The sequence below is a fragment of the Leptodactylus fuscus genome, chromosome 4, assembly GCF_031893055.1.
Source record: "Leptodactylus fuscus isolate aLepFus1 chromosome 4, aLepFus1.hap2, whole genome shotgun sequence".
Classification (NCBI taxonomy): Eukaryota; Metazoa; Chordata; class Amphibia; order Anura; family Leptodactylidae; genus Leptodactylus; species Leptodactylus fuscus.
Window position 1 is genome coordinate 87,879,235 of NC_134268.1, and position 20,739 is coordinate 87,899,973.

Consider the following 20,739-nt stretch of genomic DNA (forward strand, 5'->3'; position numbering starts at 1 on the left):
ACTCAGCTGACAAGTGTTGGTATATCTTTTTCTTAACTGTACAGGAAAGCACGTTTGACTCAGGTTTTCCTATTCAAAAGCTATTGAGGCTAGAGTGTGTGCTTTTTTTCTTCCATCTATCTATCCATCTGTCTATCTCATCACACTCTATGGACAACATAAGTCACTGTATGATTACGTAGTGATATGTCAGAGGCATAAGCTGGACAGTTCCCTTGATGTATACATATTATGAAGGGTTAAATGCAAGAGTCTTAAAACCTGCAGTTTAGCTGTACATTGTAGATGTAAAAAGTAGATGATACCCTCTTATTTTACCAATTTTTTTTCAACTGTAATTTTTATTGAAAGGATTTTCAACAAACAACAAAAAATAACAAAAGCAAAAGCCCAAGAGAGTAAAAAAGGGCACTTATAAAACAATGAAATAGAACAGTGCAATAACAAATCAAAAAATGAACAAATAAGACAAGGGAAACACACAACACAAAGGGAAAGACAATATGGGGGGGGGGGGGGAATCAGAGGCTTGACATGCAGTTAGGGTGTGGTTAAGGGAAGCCGTCAAGAACTCCATGCTACGCACGTCTTTCAGACGGGCCACTAAGTCAGGACCAGTGGGGGGCAGAGTACGCTTCTTGTGCAGGGCAATGAGGGTTTTAGCCGCCGTACACAGGTATAAGAACAATTTAGATGTATGTTTACCCAAATGAGGGCGAGGGAGATTGAGCAGGTAAGTAAGAGAACCCAACGGAACCCCTCGAATAAAGAGAGCTTCCGTAAGAGACTGCACCTCCCGCCAAAAGGGGCGGATACCCGGACAATCCCAAAAAATATGGTACAGGGTGCCCATCCCTGCCCAACAATGCCAGCAAAAAGGTGGAATGCTAGGGTTGAGCGAGTGCAGAAGGGCAGGGGTGAGATACCAATGCATTAACAATTTGTATTGAGTCTCTCTGAAGGTGATGCACGTGGAGGATTTGGCCGCACGGGATCAGATGACCTGCCACTGGGCAGGGGAAATCTCCCTTCAACGCCCTAGACCATCGGTCCATATACTTATGGGAGGGAGGGCCACTCGTTTCCGAGGAAGCAAAAAGCCTATAGATACCTGAAATTAAAGCAGAAGTGGAAGTACCTGCCTTACAGACCCTTTCAAAGACCGTGGGCCGTGAGACCTTCAGGGTGCCAAATTGAGAAACCATAAAGTGAGCAATCTGCTTATAATGTAACCATTCAGAGATAGGTAAATGCAATACAGATGTGAAATAATCGAAGGGCCTGAGTTCCAAAGTCAAGGAGTCAATCAGGTCCGCAATATGAAAAAAAACCAACGGAAGTCTTATTACTGCACATAGCAAGATAAATTAATTAATAAATGAATTAAAAAGGTACACAGACTTTTCATGTTCCCGCAGGCCTATGACTTTTCATTTATTTTTGTGGGTCTATGGTTAGGCGTTTTGCATGTGAAGATAAAACATTTCTATCATGCTCAATAACGGTTTTCATTGAAACACTATCATCAGATGGAACATCAAAGGTTTATCAAAAGAGGAAAATTCAATATTTGCACGAAAAAAAATTGTAGAAAAAATGCATTTTCAGAATAAAAATGTATTAATAAGGGGTTATCAAGGCTCTGACATTTTTGGTACTAATTACCTAGATCATATCAGAAATAAGACAATAACTGGACAAGCCCTTTAATTTGCCTGAAAAGAACAGAAACTCCTTTTAGATGTACAGTGGGGCAAAAACGTATTTAGTCAGTCAGTCACCAATAGTGCAAGTTCCACCACTTAAAAAGATGAGAGGTATCTGTAATTTACATCATAGGTAGACCTCAACTATGAGAGACAAAATGAGAAAACAAATCCAGAAAATCACATTGTCTGATTTTGTAAGAATTTTTTTTTTCAAATTATGGTGGAAAATAAGTATTTGGTCAGTAACGAAATTTCATCTCAATACTTTGTTATATATCCTTTGTTGGCAATGACAGAGGTCAAACGTTTTCTGTAAGTCTTCACAAGGTTGGCACACACTGTTGTTGGTATGTTGGCCCATTCCTCCATGCAGATCTCCTCGAGAGCAGTGATGTTTTGGGGCTGTCGCTTGGCAACATGGACTTTCAACTTGAGTTTTTTGGCAAGGATTTTGGCACTGAATCTGTGTCAGAATCCATGTGGGGAAAAAAAACCCTATTCATACTCTATGGCTGCGTTCACACAGTTTATGGTCAGGAAACTGACTCAAATTCCTCCTCCTAAAAACGCCTCACCATAGAACTGTATGGTGAGGCGTTTTTTGGAGGAGGAATTTCAGTCAGTTTCCTGACAAAAAAAACTCCATGTGAACACAGCCTATGGGCTTCCTTCAAGCGGATTCCACCTGCAAAAACCAACGCAGTCAATCGGACACGGAAAATCCACGTGGAATTGGCAAATTTCCTAATTCCTGAAGCAAAATTTTTCCTCGCCAAAAAACTGTGTGAATGGACCCTCAAGTTGCTTTTTGAAGCAGTTTTTCAGCTTGAAAAAAGGTAGTGTGGACCCACCCTTAAAGTTTGGCTGTTACTTCTTAAGAGGGGGCAGCAACTGCCATTTTTTTCTGACTTCAGCGAAATTCAACATGGTATGTCATGGACAGCACTGGGTATTTTTTCTAGTCCATGCAAAAACTGCAAAACGTCTGTCCAATTTACCAGTCTAAATGGGTTTTGTGTATGGTCAAAGCCCTGTAGTAAGTGTTGTTGCTATATATTTGTAATTTTTTTTCTATATTAGATCTAATTATTATTACTAAGAGCAGGGCCCCATGTCTTAGTAAACGTTGCAGCAAAAAAATGCAAAGTCAATGCAAAGTGAATCCCATACACATTGCAGTGTTTTTGCTGCGTGTATTTTTCTGCAATTTCCAAAATCATTGTAGTTTTGGAAATCGCAGCATGTCAATTATACCTACAGAAACACTGGCCGTTTCCCTATTGGTATAATGTAAGCAGAAAGTCCTGCAGCAAAATTGCTAAATGGGCCTAACTGCTTTATCCAAGTTTTCCTTTACAGAACTGAGGCTCTCCAGCACAAGACACTATGAAATTATATGACAAAACACACTTCACTAAAAGCACTGACATCGTGAGCCCTCAAGTACACAACATTTGCACTTTACACAGGGATAATCCAGTTCTGTTTGTCAAAGGTATTGCCAAAATTCTATGTGCAAACACACAAAATGTCACTTCCTCAGTTTTCTTACAGGGAAACGCAGACTTTACAAGTTGACTTTTATTCCTAGTAAAATTATGATGAAAGCACCAGTCCTTCCTGGAATAAGACACTCTTAAAGAAGTTATAGAAAGACGTCACTTCACACAACATAAACCACTGGTCAAAAACATAACATGTTATGCAAATCCTCAGACAGAAAACCAACCAGCTTAGAAAGTACCTAAAAGCTGGGAAATATTTAGATTTTGTTATATAGACTATTAAAAGGGGTATTTCCATCTCAAGGATCCCATCTATACTGCTAGCTCATGTAAATTCAACAGTTTTCCTAAATACATAGCTTTAGTATGCCAAAGGGTAAGTATGCATCAAGAAGAGGCACCCCACAAAAGAGGGGTAGTCTTATACGGCGAGTATATCCCAAACTCTATATTTTAATTGGAAAAGTTGGGTCCGTCTTAAATCGGAATATACGGTATGCTTTTTGATTCCCCCCCCCCCCCTTTTTCTTTCTTCCTTTACACACCTTGTGCAAAACTGTATATCCTCGACAACCCCTTTAATAATTGTTTTCCCCATAAGAAAAAAAATTGGAAGCATCTTTTCTCAGATCTGTATTATGCCATTCCCTTGTTATTTTAATTGGATTTGATGATAAATTGACTGCTGGCTATTGCTAGGCAGAGATGTGTCTCTGAAGACTAGGACTCTGACACCATGCTTAATCAGTGGAGGGAGATACATCTCTCACTGGGGAATGGTAACTCCCAGTTGTCAGTTGGTTCCTGAATTTCTAGGAGGAATAAGGCTTAGTTCACACATAAATTATGTGTGGTTTATTTTGGCACCAGAAAAAACGCTTCTTAATTAGGAAGCGTTTTTTGGACCTTGCCCCGCTTTTTTGTAAAAATCACTTCCAAAAGGTTCCAGGCGGTTTTCCCATCCTTTAAAGAGAACGGGCTGCAAAAAGTGCGTTACGTTTTTGTAAAAATAAAAAAAAAATAAAAAACTGCGCGTTTTGCACTTCCCATTCACTTCTATTGCTTTCTTCAGGCGGAAAACGCCTGAAGGTCATGTTACTTCTTTTTCTCTGCTAACACTACATAGACTAACATTGTCTGGAGGAGGATTAAGACGTGGATTCCGCTGTCAAAATCCTCCTCCATGTCCCCGTGTGAACTAGCCCTAACAGAGGATCAGACTCGCTGTTTAAACAGGGGCAGATCTGTGCTGTCAGTGACTACTAAACAAATAGAGATGTACAATATAGAGAAGTGTAAACAATGAACAGCATGCCAAACTTCCTTCCAACTTAATATTGATGGCCCATTCTAAGAAAAACTGAGGCATATATGTTAGTTTATGGGTGGAGTTCCAGCAAACTTCCTTTATTCAAGAATTAAACAGATCTATATAGTCAAAAAGTGAATTGTCAAGCAAGACGGTAAAATAGTCACCCATCACATACTAAAATATTTTTTGTATAAATAAGAGATACTAGATTAAGACATAAGAGCCAAGTCTCCTGATTGCGGCCTTGTAAATTTATAGATCACCTTGACCAAGTTGCACTTGGACTATTGGATGTTACTTTTCCTGTGTTGATGAGTTCAGGAAATGAGTGGCTTCCCCAGGCATTTTATTTCTATAGATACGTAACAATGATGCCTGCTGGTTACATCTCCTCCCGAGAACCACATTCATCATCATAACTTAACAACTAAGCTAAAGAAGGTTTCCTCCATCAGCCTTAATACTTCATTTGGTAATATTTCAAGAAAAGAAAAAATGACATATTTAAGAATGAAGTCTATGATTTTAAAAGATACATCAAAGTGTGGTTAAAAGCTGGCAAAGACTATGGCAAATATTTTATTGAATAGAAAATACTGGTTTACTTGTAAAACTACCAAGGGATGTTCAGTGTGTCAAAGTTGTACAATTGTCCCAATCCCAAATAAAACATAAAATTTTTACACATACAAAATTTATACACATATAGAGATGTGTCCACACGCAGTATACAACAAGCTCAATTTCAATTATACAATCAATATAAACAGCAAGTGTTACAAATTCTAAATATAGTTTATCACTTAATATATAGTAACCATTGTTTAACGTGCTTAAAATACAATAGTACCAAAAAGTTTCACCTTTTAATGTAGTCAATGCATCAATACTAAAGTTCATATAATTAATCAGGAGCACTTAATTTTTGTGTAATTGTAGAAAAATTAGTAAGTGGCTCCCTAGCTCCAAGATCCTATTTAAAACAAGACTGACTGACGTGCAGCGCCCCACTACACGCATGCACAAGGACTACAAATAGGATATGTATACCCGGTAATCATGAAAACGGTGCATGCGCTGCAATGTGATGGAGGCTATTAAGGCCATATTAAGTAAGGGCAGAAGGTATTGCACAAAATACATAATGTGATGGCGGCTATTAAATTTATATTCAATAAGGGACCAGTTCACAGATTGATTTATAATTATTGTATAATTGTAATTGGGCTCGTTATTTATACTTTGTGTAGACATGATCATTTTGCCTGAGACAGGATCATGAATATGAGCTGAAACATTGCAGGTATGAGTTAATAAAGTATCCTCACATTTTTATTTTTATTTGAGTGCTGCTTGACTCGGCAGATAGGTCTATGGAAGGGAGATTAGAATTTACCATATATTATTATATATCTATGTGAAGCCTCCACCTCCAAACTTTCACATACTGCTGGAATACAGAATTCCCAGATGGAAAAGGCATAGCAGATCCAAGCAATTTGTGAACAAATCGGCAATAACAAGTACTTCACCACCGTGAGCTGTTAGATCTTCAGCTGTTAGCATGGTAGGCAAATTACAAATATAGAAAAATGAGAAATCTGTTCAGGACAGTGTTAGATACTTACTCAGTGCATATAAACAGAGGAATATCCCAGCGAGGCAGAATCCTTCAAAAAACCTGAGAGTGCTGAACATTGTCACATTAACTGAAAGCGCCACAGAAAGTCCAAAAATCAGATTGAAGATTACAGAAAACAGCAGCACAAGACGTCGGCCGATCCTAAGAAAACGAGAGGGAAAGAAATTATACATTTGCGAAACTTACCCAGTGTACAAAGTTCATGTCTACTACAATAATATTGTGGTAGCTACACTGAGTATCAACCAATAAGAAGTGTATTAAATGCCACTTGCTTATGGCTATTTCTATTGCTGCAAAGTGAGTCCTGCATATAGACTCATTATAGTAAACAGGACCATACACATGTCAGTTTATACAGTAAAACTTATTTCATCCATGTGAATCCCTGTTTAGCAGGCAGTCCTACAGTAAAGGTTATCAGTCATCGAGTAGGACTGGCCACCGAGTATAGAGGGAGCAGAGATTTACTTAAATTAAATCAATTTATATTGAACCTTTTCCCCAAAAACTATGACAACAACGTTTTCTGATCATAGAAACTGCTGTTCAAGCTTCAGGCAGCATGCTATAGAGCGGGAGGAGCTGAACAGATTAATATATAGCTTTGTAGGAATAGATTAAGTATAACTTGCCATTTATACACTACCGTTCAAATGTTTGGGGTCACCCTGACAATTTTGTGTTTTCCATGAAAACTCACACTTTAATTTATCAAATGAGTTGCAAAATGAATAGAAAATATAGTCAAGACATTGACAAGGTTAGAAATAATTCTTTTTATTTCAAATAATTTTCTCCTTCAATGCACCATTTGCAGCAATTACAGCATTGCAGACCTTTGGCATTCTAGCTGTTAATTTTCTAATCCGGAGAAATTTCACCCCATGTTTCCAGAAGCCCCTCCCACAAGTTGGATTGGCTTGATGGGCACTTTTTGCGTACCATATGGTCAAGCTGCTCCCACAACAGCTCAATGGTGTTGAGATCTGGTGACTTTGCTGGCCACTCAATTACAGATAGAATACCAGCTGCCTGCTTCTTCCCTAAATAGTTCTTGCATAATTTGAAGGTGTGCTTTGGGTCATTGTCCTGTTGTAGGATGAAATTGGCTCCAATCAAGCGCTGTTCACATGGTATGGCATGGCAAAATTAAGTGATAGCCTTCCTCATACATAATTCCTTTACCTTGTACAAATCTCCCACTTTACCAGCACCAAAGCAACCCCAGTCCATCACATTACTTCCACCATGCTTGACAAATCGTGTCAGGAACTCTTCCAGCATCTTTTCAGTTGTTCTGCGTCTCAAAAATGTTCTTCTGTGTGATCCAAACACCTCAAATTTCGATTCATCTGCCCATAACACCTTTTCCCAATCTTCCTCTGTCCAATGTCTGTGTTCTTTTGGCCATATTAATATTTTCCTTTTATTAGCCAGTCTCAGATATGGCTTTTTCTTTGCCACTCTGCCCTGAAGGCCACCATCCCAAAGTCGCCTATTCACTGTAGACGTTGACACTGGCATTTTGCGGGTACTATTTAAAGGGGCTCCATCATTGGGAAAAGTCATTTTTACCTAATCATATCCTTGCATATAGACAAAAAACGAAAAAGAAAAAATGCAGCCCACTTACTTATGAACTTTTATGCATGATCCTTGCTAGGAGTTCTGTGAGATTCCATGTAGCCAAAGGACGGAAGAAGCCCGGAATTCATCCCACCGGCTATGGGTCATGTAGCAAGAAAATTCAGAAGTAAAAAATTCCAGCTTGCATCCACGGTCCTTATAAAACTTAGCGTTTATTCCAGAATTAAAAAACACACATGTTCACAAGCAATATCGTCTCATAGTAATTTCCATCCCATTACATAGACTTGCTGACGCGTTTCGAAGACATGTAGTCTTCTTAGTCGTAGCTACGACTAAGAAGACATGACATGACTACATGTCTTCGAAACGCGTCAGCAAGTCTATGTAATGGGATGGAAATTACTATGAGACGATATTGCTTGTGAACATGTGTGTTTTTTAATTCTGGAATAAACGCTAAGTTTTATAAGGACCGTGGATGCAAGCTGGAATTTTTTACTTCTGAATTTTCATATCCTTGCATAGCCTTTAGAAAGGCTATTCCACACCTACCTTTAGTATGTAAATTGCCTCAGTGGTTTCTGAATAAGCAAACAGGAAGCCGAGTCATCAGCAGCAGCAGCCTGTGCTGTATACACCCATAGGAAACAATAGCAAAGAGGGTGCACGATGCATCATGGCACCAGTCTAACTAGCATATGAATAAAAACGGACTTATTCAAAAACTACTAAGGCAATTTACATACTAAAGGTAGGTGTGGAATAGCCTTTCTAAAGGCTATGCAAGGATGTGATTAGTTAAAAATTACTTTTCCCAATGATAGAGCCCCTTTAATGAAGCTGCCAGTTGAGGACCTGTGAGGCGTCGATTTCTCAAACTAGAGACTCTAATGTACTTGTCTTGTTGCTCAGTTGTGCATCGGGGCTTCCCACTTCTCCTTCTCTGGTTAGAGCCTGTTTGTGCTGTCCTCTGAAGGGAGTAGTACACACCATTGTAGGAAATCTTCAGTTTCTTGGCAATTTCTCACATGGAATAGCCTCCACTTCTAAGAAAAACTTTCACATGAAAGTTCTCTTTTTCTAGCCATTTTAAGAGTTTAATCGAACCAACAAATGTAATGCTCCAGATTCTCAACTAGCTCAAAGGAAGGTCAGTTTTATAGCTTCTCTAACCAGCAAAACTGTTTTCAGCTGTGCTAACATACTTGCACAAGGGTTTTCTAAACATTCATTAGCCGCCTTACACAGTTTGCAAAGACAATGTACCTTTAGAACACTGGAGTGATGGTTGCTGGAAAAGGGCCTCTATACTCTGTAGAGATGTAGAGATTGCATTGGAAAAAAAAAAACCAGACATTTGCAGCTAGAATAGTCATTTACCACATTAACACTGTATAGAGTGTATTTCTGATTCATTTAATCTTATCTCATAGATTGTAAGCTCTTGCGAGCAGGGCCCTCAGTCCCATTGTGTGAAATGACTTTCTTTGTAATGTATCTTTCTGTCTGTATTTGAACCCTACAAATTGTACAACGCTGCGGAATATGTTGGCGCTATTTAAATAAAATTTATTATCATCTTCATTGAAAAAAAACTGTGCTTTTCTTTGAAAAATAAGGACATTTCTAAGTGACCCTAAACTTTTGAACGGTAGTGTACATTTATGTCTCTGCTCTTTCTGTATTGAGAAGTTAAGGAGGCGGTCCCATCATCCTCCCATCAATGTTCATACAGTGACAGTGATCACTGAGAAAGAACAGAGATTTCAATATATAAATGAATAAAAATGTGAAAAAACACAGCAGTTTTCTGAACATTTAAAGCAGTTTAGTAAACCTCATAAGATCCCAGAATACACAGCGCGCTTTAATATGGGGGACTTTAGCGGTGGCACTGAACACAAGTCTTAACCTCCTTATTATCTTCATCTCGGACTCCTACACAATTACAATGTTTGACGTTCTAATTGTAAATGAAATGATCAGTTCCTTGGGAAAGAGTCTACAATCATTTTGTTCACTGACATTCCCTCCGTGTTATTAAATGTGACTATGCCTTTAAACCTTCTAAGGAGCATGTTTATTTGCATTTTTTTACTTAAATGATATCTTGTGTTCTTGTTAAATCCTGTGTTATTCCTAGGTAGTCATTTTCTGGTTGCCTAGTAACCATAAGAATACTGTACATGCGTACTGGGGAATAACTGCAGTCTTGCTTTTCTTCGTCTCCGGCCAGCAAGGTGATGGAAATCTATTGGGTGTTGGGATTATGAAGGGCATTTTCAAGGTCAAGCAGAGCAGAAACTTTGACCTGACGTGGTAACACAATGTCCAATAGCACCTTGCTAATCTATACAGACCTAATGAACACGTCACCCTAAAGTGCTGACAACATGCATGTGGCCACAAAACTTCCTCTGCAGCAGCACTAGGCACCCAACAATGTTGAACACAGCAGCAATTACAACCATGATATATAGCATTTGGACAGCCAACACGTTATTGAATTACATGAAAATACAATCTTAAAGAGTTATGCCATGAAAATTAGTTACCGTATAGGGCAGACAGACAACCAAAACACCCCTCCCCTTCCCCAGCAACTACCGCACCCAAAAACTCTGATCATTTTAATTTTTGAAATTTTCCAGTAGCTGCTGCATTTCCCCCCCCTCGACTTATACTCTAGTCAATAAGTTTTGCCAGTTTTTTGTGGTAATATTAGGGGCCTCGGCTTATATTCGGGTTGGCTTATACTCGAGTATATATCCATAAATTGTTGATCAGTATGGGACACACTGCTAAGACCACCACCGATTTTGGGAACACGGGGCTTTTTTTTTTTTTTTTTCCTCTTCCATTGAAAATGTAGCAGTTCATTCATTTGATGCACCAGAAATATCAAAAATACTTTGGCATCTCCAGCAATCCAACTAAAACAAATGGAGAAGATGCGCACCTGTATCTACTGCTACATTATCAGGCCTGGTTCACATCCGCATCGGTAATCCAATCGGGGGAGTCCGCATGGGGACCTTCCCGAACGGACTAACGAACGCATTGGCAAGCGGTGTAGTGAGAGCACATGGACTCCAGACTATAATGGGGTCCGTATGTTCTCCGCACGAGTCATGCAGACGGGAAAGTAGATCGTGAACTATAATTTATATGATCCATGTGCTCTTACTGCTCACCGCGTTCGGTAGTTCGTTCGGGGGGTTCCCCATGCGGACTCCCCAGAACGTATTTCTGACGGAGATGTGAAAACCAGGCTTTAGCGGGAGGGGGGGGGAAAACCACACACACCACCACCTGTTCTCAGCAGTCAGATCCTCACCGATCAGCAATATATCTTGTATCCTGTGGATAGAGGCTATATCATTTTTGTGGCATAAACCCTTTAAAAGGTATTCTACCATTAAAAACCTTTTTTTTCTCGTTGACACAACAGAATAGCCTTAAGAAAGGCTATTCTTCTCCTACCTTTAGAAGTCTTCTCCGCCCCGCCGTTTGGTTAAAATCCCGTTTTTCGTCGGTATGCAAATGAGTTCTCTTGCAGCATTGTGGGCTTCAAACTTCTAGGCCTCGGGCAAAGCCGACTGCGCATGCCCGCCAGCCTCAAGAAAATGGCCACTTACAAAGTATTGTAAGCGGAGAGGCTGCATACAGACACCGGCAGTTTGCTTTAAAAACCCATTCAAATGAATGGGTTTTAAAGCTGACCACCGGCAAGCCGTTCCCTGTCCAGTATCTCTGAGGATTAAGACAGAAACGCTTGGGCGGACAGCAGTGGTAGTGTGAACGCCCCCTTAAACAATTTTTTCAAGTTTTAATACATTAAACAAAAAAATTTAATAAAAAATTTAAGTGTAAGAAGCCTTTTCTGTACAAGATGTAGTTTTTATTGATATCATTTTGGAGAATGTGTGACCCTAAAATCCCTTCTATTTTTTACAAAAAAAGGAAATTCTGCATTTATGACATACCTTTTCTTCATTGCACCAGGGGGTCAGAATATGATGAGGAGTCAAGGCAGATGTCCACCTGAAATTCCTCTTCATGTTTGGCCACATGACCAGACCCTTAAGATGTTTTTGGTTGGTTTTTTTTGTTTGTTTTTTAAATAAAATAAGATAAAACTTACCAGTCAGCAATACATCCTGTAATCAAGTATCCAAATATCAATCCCACAACCAGAGAGAACTTAGCTATATGAACTTTCCAAGCTGAGTCACAGACCAGATCCCACTGCAAGACATAAGCACAGGCAGAATGGTGAAAATACTGTATAAGGCATACAAAGGCTTTCCTATCTCATCGACAGCGTACAGACTTAGATCAGATAAAAAGGAACATATCTTTTATTGTTTAAGATAGATTTTGTGTCTATAGATGTCATTTCTTATATGTCACCCTTCCTATACAAAGGATGATATATTACAATGTGTGTGTCAGCAGATATGATTAAGAGTGTTTCATGCCAAACTGTGGGTGGTGTCCAGAAAAGAGAATAAAAGACCATAAAAGCTTGAAACCCTCCCATAATTAAAGGGCAGGCTGAGCTTGCTACAATGTGGCCTACGAACAAAGTACAATTCAACTTAGCTTGTGCATTGTGCTGCTGACAGCTGGTTGTGATATCCATAGTGAGTCACTGCTCTCTAATGCGTTACACTTACTTAGTTCATAGTAAGTACCAATTAATACAAATCAATAAGCACATACTGTATGTGATAGAATACTAGATCCATAAAGGTACAAATCAATCCAGGTGGAAAATGCATGCACGAAAAACGACTTTTAGGATTATTATTACTGTAGAAGAAAGAACTTTCACAAAATGAACCTGGTCATTAAAACATCACCAATAGTCAAAGGACTAAGTACGTGTTATTAAAAGACCAAATAAAACATGGTAAATGGAAAAATGTGCCTTTTTACCTGTTCACATTCCTTCTTCCCTATATCAAATGACACTTAGTGGAGCGAGAGTGCACACTGGCCCTTTCAGAATCAGCATAGAAACTATTTGGACATGCATTTCAATTGATTTTTTCTGCATTGTTCCCAATCAAGCTCAGGAGAGGAATAGAAGATAGCACTCAGTCTTGTCCTGATAGACTGAAAGGGCCTTGAAATGACTTCCTAATGGGATGTGAACAGGTGCCACTAAAAAGCAATCATAGTCCACTTTATAGAAGCCGAAAGGTTTTCACTATACTATGCAGTATACACAAAGACGGGAAAAAACAAAGTACATTCACGGTTATATACACATACAAATAAGTTCTAACCGGACAATAAGTCATTACGGATTATGGTGACAAAGTCACACACAAAAAGGAAAAACATTGTCATAATGCCAATGGTGCATATTCCTCAGTATAAAGACACAGGTGACTTGCATAACAGCAAGAATAATAATAATGCTCCTGTAAAGTTATGGAGTCAGAATCAGTTCTGTGTATAGTAGGCAGAAATGTATTCATTTATTAAATATATAGCATATTGCCTATACACTTGCATAGCCATTTGGGAAAAAATTAGAAATATAGCCATACAAATATGTTATGTTGGCGTCAAAGTGGGAAAACTGAGGATAGAGAAAATGGGCTTACTGACTACACAGCCTTCAGAACACTACATTTTTTTCAAGCTGTACCACACTTTCTCTGACTCTTGTACATCATCTCCAATAGTCAGAAAAATTACAGGTATGGTTTACGAGCACACCATGCAATTTATTAAAGGGGTTTGTCCAGTATTTGGAACAACTTACGGGACAGAAAGTTTTGTGAGAAAATAAATAAAAATAAAACAACCAGCACAACCTTACTCATTTGTCCCCAGTGCGCCACTCACTCCCCTTTCCATCATATCCTGGGGCTTGCAGCGCAAAAAGTCATGAGGCCACTACAACCAATAAGTGGCCTCAATGTTCACTAGAAAAGAACCAGTGACATTTGTCTCAATGGTCAAGTAAGCCTCACTGATTCCACAACACAAGGGAAAGGGGACTGAGAGTGGACAGCGGAGCGCCAGGGACAGGAGAGTATGCCTTTCTTGTTTCACTACCCTGGCCACCCCATGGGTTACTCCAAATCCTGGACAACCTCTTTAAAAATGTCTACAACTTCTGTACACATAGTAAACAGTGTTCCCTCGAAGTGTTACAACAACATTCTAATGAAGTTCAATGAGCCCAATTTTCGGAATTTTTAAATCGTTTCCAGAATGCACAGCATGCAGGGAACACTGATGACAAACTCTTACAAGCAATTAGAATTAGTCATGTAGTTCTGAAAATCACCTTCTGGGTTGAGAAGTTTTGAGAATGCTATATTAATATTCCACTTAAAATAAGCAAAGAAAAAGGAGAAGCTGCGATATCCCTGATATGCAGGGGTCCCGTTTGCTGATTTTCCCCAAATTTAAAACTATCCTAGGCCGTCGACAGTAGAAAGTGGATAAACCCCCTTAATTTAAGTTGAAGTTAATAAAGGATACCAAATTTTAATTTAAAGGGGTTGTCCCATCACAAGGATCCTATCTATATTGCTTGTTAATATGGATGTAAGACTTTTCCTAAATACACTGCTTCAGCAAAACTGCTGTCCACTATCTTACTTTATTCAATTCATTGTTGACACAGCCCTTGACTTATCTGCTCAAAAGTCAAGTGATGTATCTGCTGCTCTCAGAGGGGAGGGAAGAGGAACGAAGTGTACGGGAGCGAGCCTGTGTTTCTAGCTATTCCTGCGTCTACACCACATGACCTAGGTCCTGAACTCAGATAGGGGAGAGGAGTTGCTTTAATTTCTGAACTTGTCTTCTGTTCTCCCAGTTATCAGGCTAGCTAATTCAATTGTGTTCATTATGGCATATGAAACCCCGCCCACCAAATGACGCAAGAAACCAGGAAGAAGATTTTACAGCAGTGAAGACTGGTGAGTATGCAATGTGGGAATACCCCTTTAACCAAATCAATATAATATTGCAATATGCTACCAAAACCCCTGACCAGCTGCAATATCATAAAACAGTATTATGACAAGTTTGCATTCTTGTACCATACACAGGACATATATATATATAAAGTACATGACAGCTTGAAAGCCCAATAAACTTTGAATTGAAAAGAATGTAATATAGCATTTGACTTACTGTATTTTTAAAGGTTATTTTACATGACAGATTTGCTTTATAAAAGAAAAAACAAACAAACCATAAATTCTATAATATATATGCATGCCATCAAAACATCTCCAGTCAGATCAATAGAACCAGTTTTCTGTTACAAAACAAAATTCTGCAACAAGCCTGCCATGTGAGAATGTACCATAATGCATGATCAGATTTTATGTTCCATAAAATTAAGTATTTTTCTTAAAATCATCTATAAAAGCAGGCACTGGCAGCCACCCCTTACTAAGCAGGATAATGATACTGCAGCAATGTTTATTAGTCTTTAAATCACTTACAATAAAATGATGCCCAACTGATATTTAATGGTAAGGCATTGCCAATAAATATTGATTAACAAAACTGCTCTTGCTGCACCACCTCTTCTTCTTCTTAGTTAGAAAGTGTAAGTGCTACAAGATCCTTCTAAGTGGATTTGTTTCCAATATCCCCATCTCCCGTGTGAGGGATTATTAAATTACAAGTTTTGTGATCCAGCTATAAAGTATTTAACATAAGGCCTGGTGTTAGAAGTTTCAGTAAATCCAGTGTAACCCAATTCTTAAATATATGCCACAATACCAATTAAAGAGGCACAACCACCATAAATTAACATCTGCCTAGATGATACAGTGAGCTGAAAGGGCTTTCAAACCGATCAGAAAAACTGGCCAATTCAAGTGATTGACTTAAAACAGCGCTTCCTAAACCGTAAGGCAGGGCTCAACGTCTGGTGAGGAGCAGGTTCAGCACAAAGTAAGGCAGAAACTACACTGATAAGTCTTTCTAGCCACGGAGAGGGCAATGATTAACCTAAGGCTGGCATGAAGGAATATGTAATGTCACAGGTTCCTCACAAGGAAGAAGTTCAACCCAAAATTGCAAGATAAATGCTCAAATCTGCAGGCCGGAGTATCATAGACTGGTACTGGCAGTAGGAGACTCACTCTTCTCTTGCACAGATGCAGCTGACATTGGAAGGTTTTAATTTGGGAGAATGCCACTACTAATAACTTATTTATACAGCACAGTGGCACTTGTTTGGCACTCTGTGGTAATATTTCCATGACGTCCGATTACTGGCCTAAGCGGTCTCGTCTGTATAGCTGAGGCCAGTGATTGGGTGCTGCAAATAATGCATGTAGATATGGACATATCACCTGTAACATACTTACCTTCCCTTGTTCCTGTGAGGTCTCCCACTGCCAGCTGTAGCTCCGGTCCACTCCCCACTGACTAATCAGAGTTCTTGTTTCTGTTGATCATTCCCATCTACTGTCTCTGTTCCAGTTATATTGCATACCTGCTCCTGTATCTACAGGATATTCACTCATGTCTAGATATTCAACCTCCTTCCTGACCTCAACCTCTCTTCTGATTTATCCCTCTGTGCTCTGTTGTGCATTTGACCTGGACTACTAGAACTATTCTTGCCTGCTGATTTTGGATTTGTTGCACTTCTCTGATTAAACAGTTTGGTTTTCTAGATCCATTTTTTTCTGGCTAGACAAGCCTAAATAGAAAAGCAGTTTGACCAACAATTTGCAACATAAGGTGTTCAATGTCTATAAGCGTTATCAACACATCTGAAAAACAAACAGAAAAGCCAAAAGCTAGAGCTTTTTTTTCTGCAGATTCAAAATAACTTTACATTGTTGATTTTTTTTTATTTATTTTTTTTTTTAAACAAACCAGAGGCTTTTGTTCTAAGCTATTTATTCAGTATGTATGGTGTTATAGGGTTATATTGGACAGCAGATATTACCAATGCCTGCCAAATATGATAAACCCATGAACTTCCTAGCACTGCAAAAATCTGAATCAGCAATAACTTATTGTCTTATTCTCATGTGGCCTTCTTATGCAAATTTGATTATGTAAAATGAAATAAATTTAATGTTTATTGGCAATATGATGAAATACACACATAATACCATATTTTTCAGATAATAAGATACACCCTAGCTTTAGGAATGAAAAATGAGTAAAAAATATTTCATATTTAACCTTCCTCAGTAACTGGTATACTAGGGAAGATGAAGGGGGTTATTACGTAAGGGTTAGTTGTTAATGGAGTTGTCCAGGCTAAAATTTTATTTTTTTAATTAGGCTGGGGGAGGTGAAAGTGAAACAAAACAAAAAACATGGTCACCTGTCCGTGCTGCTCAGGTGCCTCCCAGCATGTGACTGCTGAGGCCAACCAGTGACCTCAGTGGAAGGGACCAGAGATGTTACAGCCAGCGAGGTCTTCACAAGAAGTCCTGGCATAAAATGATGATAAGACTACTACAATGAAAGCGACAAAAACACTGGCTGTCACAAATATTGTTGGAGCTGGTGTTTAAAAAGGTCGCAAACCTGAAGTTTTTTTTTTTTTTTTTTTTTAAACACAAGATATCTGGCATAAACATAAAGAATTCTGTCATGTTATAAAGATGTTCCATATAGGCTATCCTAAAGCAGGCGTGCCAAGAGAGTACGCTAGTCATCTTTATCTGAATATGTTACTATACACAATGTTTCTGCTACAGTTGTTCCTGCCTTTGCAGACATGAGCGTACACTACATAGTCCAGACGTGATAAACCATGCAGATTGTGGCATTTCCAAAGCATCCACCCAATACCAGCGAGCTGCTACATAATCACAAGGCCATTCTTTTTCTCACAGTGGTGAGCTCTGTTTCTCATTAAATGCCCGACTGAACACTTTCTAAACATGAAAAATCCTTCCATAAACGTGTTCTGTCTTTGTGAAAGGCTGCACGCTTTCAGAGTAACCACTTCACAATGTATTAACAGATCACTTCTATACATGAGGAAAAAACCCAGAAACTAGGAATAAAACCCCAACAGCGAGCCCCATCTAAAGTCAGCATTATACAAAGTCGGCGGCTAGTAGAATTATTTACATGCTACACACTAGATTGTGTACTTGTAAAAAAATAAAAATAAAAATCTCCCAGGGTATAGCATTCCCTGACACATATGCCAGCCCCGAAACCTGGGTTCAGAGAGTTAAAGATCACGTGATCATGGAAGTACTGCTCCCTGGCTATTAGCAAGGATTAACAAAAAGAAAAATTACCCAGTGTACGGCGTGTATGCTCAAGGACAGATCCTCCTAACGTCATATAGCATGACATGCATATTAATTTCTCCCAAGGCAATGTGTGAGAAACACTGCAAAGAGGCCAATACAAACACAAAGGGCTGCTGGTGATATTCCACTGCCACCTCAGCTTTAGTGGATACTCCTTTGTTTAGGAGCAGGTTGTAAAATCCACTGCAGGTTGTATTAGTAATCTGCACATATTCACCTATAGAGCTGCAATAGTATTGCTTCATGATAAAGGAGAGGAATCAAACTGCAACATGATATGACCGACAACAAGGCAGGTTTACTAACGCTGTCTAATAAGTTATGTACACAAACTGGGTAGTATAAAAATTCTCCAGATTTATTAAAGTAGATCATACAGTGTGATAAGTTAGTCTAACACCAGATATTAGAATGCTTAAATTTAGGTGCACTTAGGTCGCAGGTTAGCTCTCCTTTCATGCTACATCAGAATCTTTTCTGCTAAGGCTGGATTCACACCTGCGTTGGAGTCTCTGCCACAGAATTCGCTCCCTTGTAAAAACGAGCGGAAACCCGGCAGATCCCATATCCTATAGTCTATGGGGTTCGTGGGTGTCCACAGGTAACCGCTTCTTAAGCGGACAGGGTCTCCGTCTTTCAGGTCCACCTGCGAGCTTGAACGCTAGAGTGACACTAGGGTAAGGCACATTCCTTGTGAGAGACACAAAAAGTGCCTAAACCCCATAGTAAATGTTGTACCATGCATACACACCTGTTTTTGCCAGAAATGAAGCTAGAATTCTCAAAAATTTAGCACAGTAAATCTCCCTCAATGTATCAAACTTTAAAGGGGTTTTCCAGGCAGAAATATTTATAAGAAAAGTCTGTTAGTGGTAGTAATGAGTTAATAAGTACACCCATATACCTTTAGCAGTGTTTGGAGTGGTTTATGGCTGTCTAGTTGCTGCCGGCATCCTCTGCATTTGTTTACACAGTGTAACTTCCTGCTGTGCAGGTTCCTGTGTAGCTTCTACACTAGTCCCTTCTCACTCAACCACTCTGTCCCCCCACTTAGCTAAACTATCTCGTCCACTACTAGCTCCTCCCCCTCCCCATCTCACTAGCTAAGCTATCCCGCCCACTACTAGCTCCTCCCCATCTCACTAGCTAAGCTATCCCGCCCACTACAAGCTCCTCTCTCGTCCCCCTAGCTAAGCTATTTCGCCCACTACTAGCAGAAAAGAAGAGGGGGAGCTGTTCCCGAACACTGTAAGGCTGGTGAGTATTGATGGGATGAAGGGGGGGGGGGGGGGGGGGTTAATGGTGACGTTCAATTTCGGAAGCGGTGAAACAGAACGGCAGAAAATGTTCACATGCCACAGGGATATGGGTAAAGATTTAAAATTTTTTTTTAGTAAATTAGAAGGTAGGCTGGGGAGGGGGGTTAGTTAGTTAATTCTTTATTTACCCTGGACAACCCCTTTAAATGAAAATTTGTTACAGTTCAATAGATATGTTAGACAATTCTCTTCCTCTGAGTGTCTGGCACACCTTCAAACAAAGTGACTGTACAAATAAATGTGCTCTAAGAACATCACATTAGAAGTATATTAATTATAGCAATAATGCAAATTAAACCATTATAGTCAACATTTACATAGACTGGAGCTTAGTGTTTATGAGTGCATGCTTTGTCTTTGTAAAAAAAAAAAAAAAAACACACTAAATGACAAAAGGAATCAAATCTATATAAAAGAATACAAACAGCATTTCAGCACTGAAAATTATGTAGAGAGAAAATCTGGAAATGAAAGATTCTTCTGCCAATGAATGAAAGACAGAATTAACAAGAAATACTGGAAAGGAGTCAGTTTTGTGTTGCTCAGCATACAATCACCTGACTCAGCATTTACAATCTAAATCACTGGGTTAGATGTCTCCCTGGCATGATCCACTGGCATGACATACCGATGCAGTCAGAACTGTGTGCGACTGGGTGTGTTCTTATGAGAATGATTACATGATAGTCACATACAATAAATCCTCAACAGTGATCAGTCAGCTACTCCAGGAATCTGTTTTACACTCACCAAATTGTCAGCAATGTATCTAATGAAATAGAAGGAAGAAAATGGCGGCTGCAAAGGTCGTGTGGCGAGTAGGACAGGTGTGATCCTGATACTGACCTGTTCTTGAGCTTATTGTGAATGTTCACTGTAAAACAAACTGTTTCGGATTTCATTTTTCCCATTCATGTCTAACACACTGATTAAGAATGCTGTTGGGTCCAGTACCATACAGTGTATAGAGTAAAAAACACATGGTACATTGTATAGTGGGCAGGCAGCTCCCCAATAACATGGCAGAGTCCTCTGCCTCCAGCTATTTATACCGTACAGGTACTGGCCTCACGACCAGCTACAATACAATTGAAGAGTACTCTAAGGGGGGGGGGGGATGTTTCTCCCAGCCCAGAGATGGCCCAACCTTTCTGACAGTGGAGAGAAATCAGTACCGAAACCAGCCCCACTGATCTTACCGGCACCCGGATGTACACCAGCAAAGCTGACAGTGTGCCGAATTTAGTGCGCAGTCAGCATTCTAACGGTATATAATACCGCCCAACTCTGAGGACATGAAAGCTCCTCTAAATACTAACGTTTCTAACTCACCCAATTGCTTTATTCAGATCAGTACTCCTGGTTTCTTCTATATA

At 39.4% G+C, this 20,739-nt stretch overlaps 1 protein-coding gene across 1 annotated transcript in view; it reads right to left on the reverse strand.

Annotated features, from left to right (window-relative positions):
- Positions 1–20,739, reverse strand: part of SLC22A23 (solute carrier family 22 member 23) — a 113,397-nt gene that overhangs the window by 73,437 nt on the left and 19,221 nt on the right. The window contains exons 2-3 of the mRNA XM_075270752.1: positions 11,906–12,009; positions 6,155–6,309 (exon numbers count right to left, since the gene is read on the reverse strand). Coding sequence (XP_075126853.1) covers positions 6,155–6,309; positions 11,906–12,009 — 259 coding nt within the window. The remainder of the gene's footprint in view (positions 1–6,154; positions 6,310–11,905; positions 12,010–20,739) is intronic.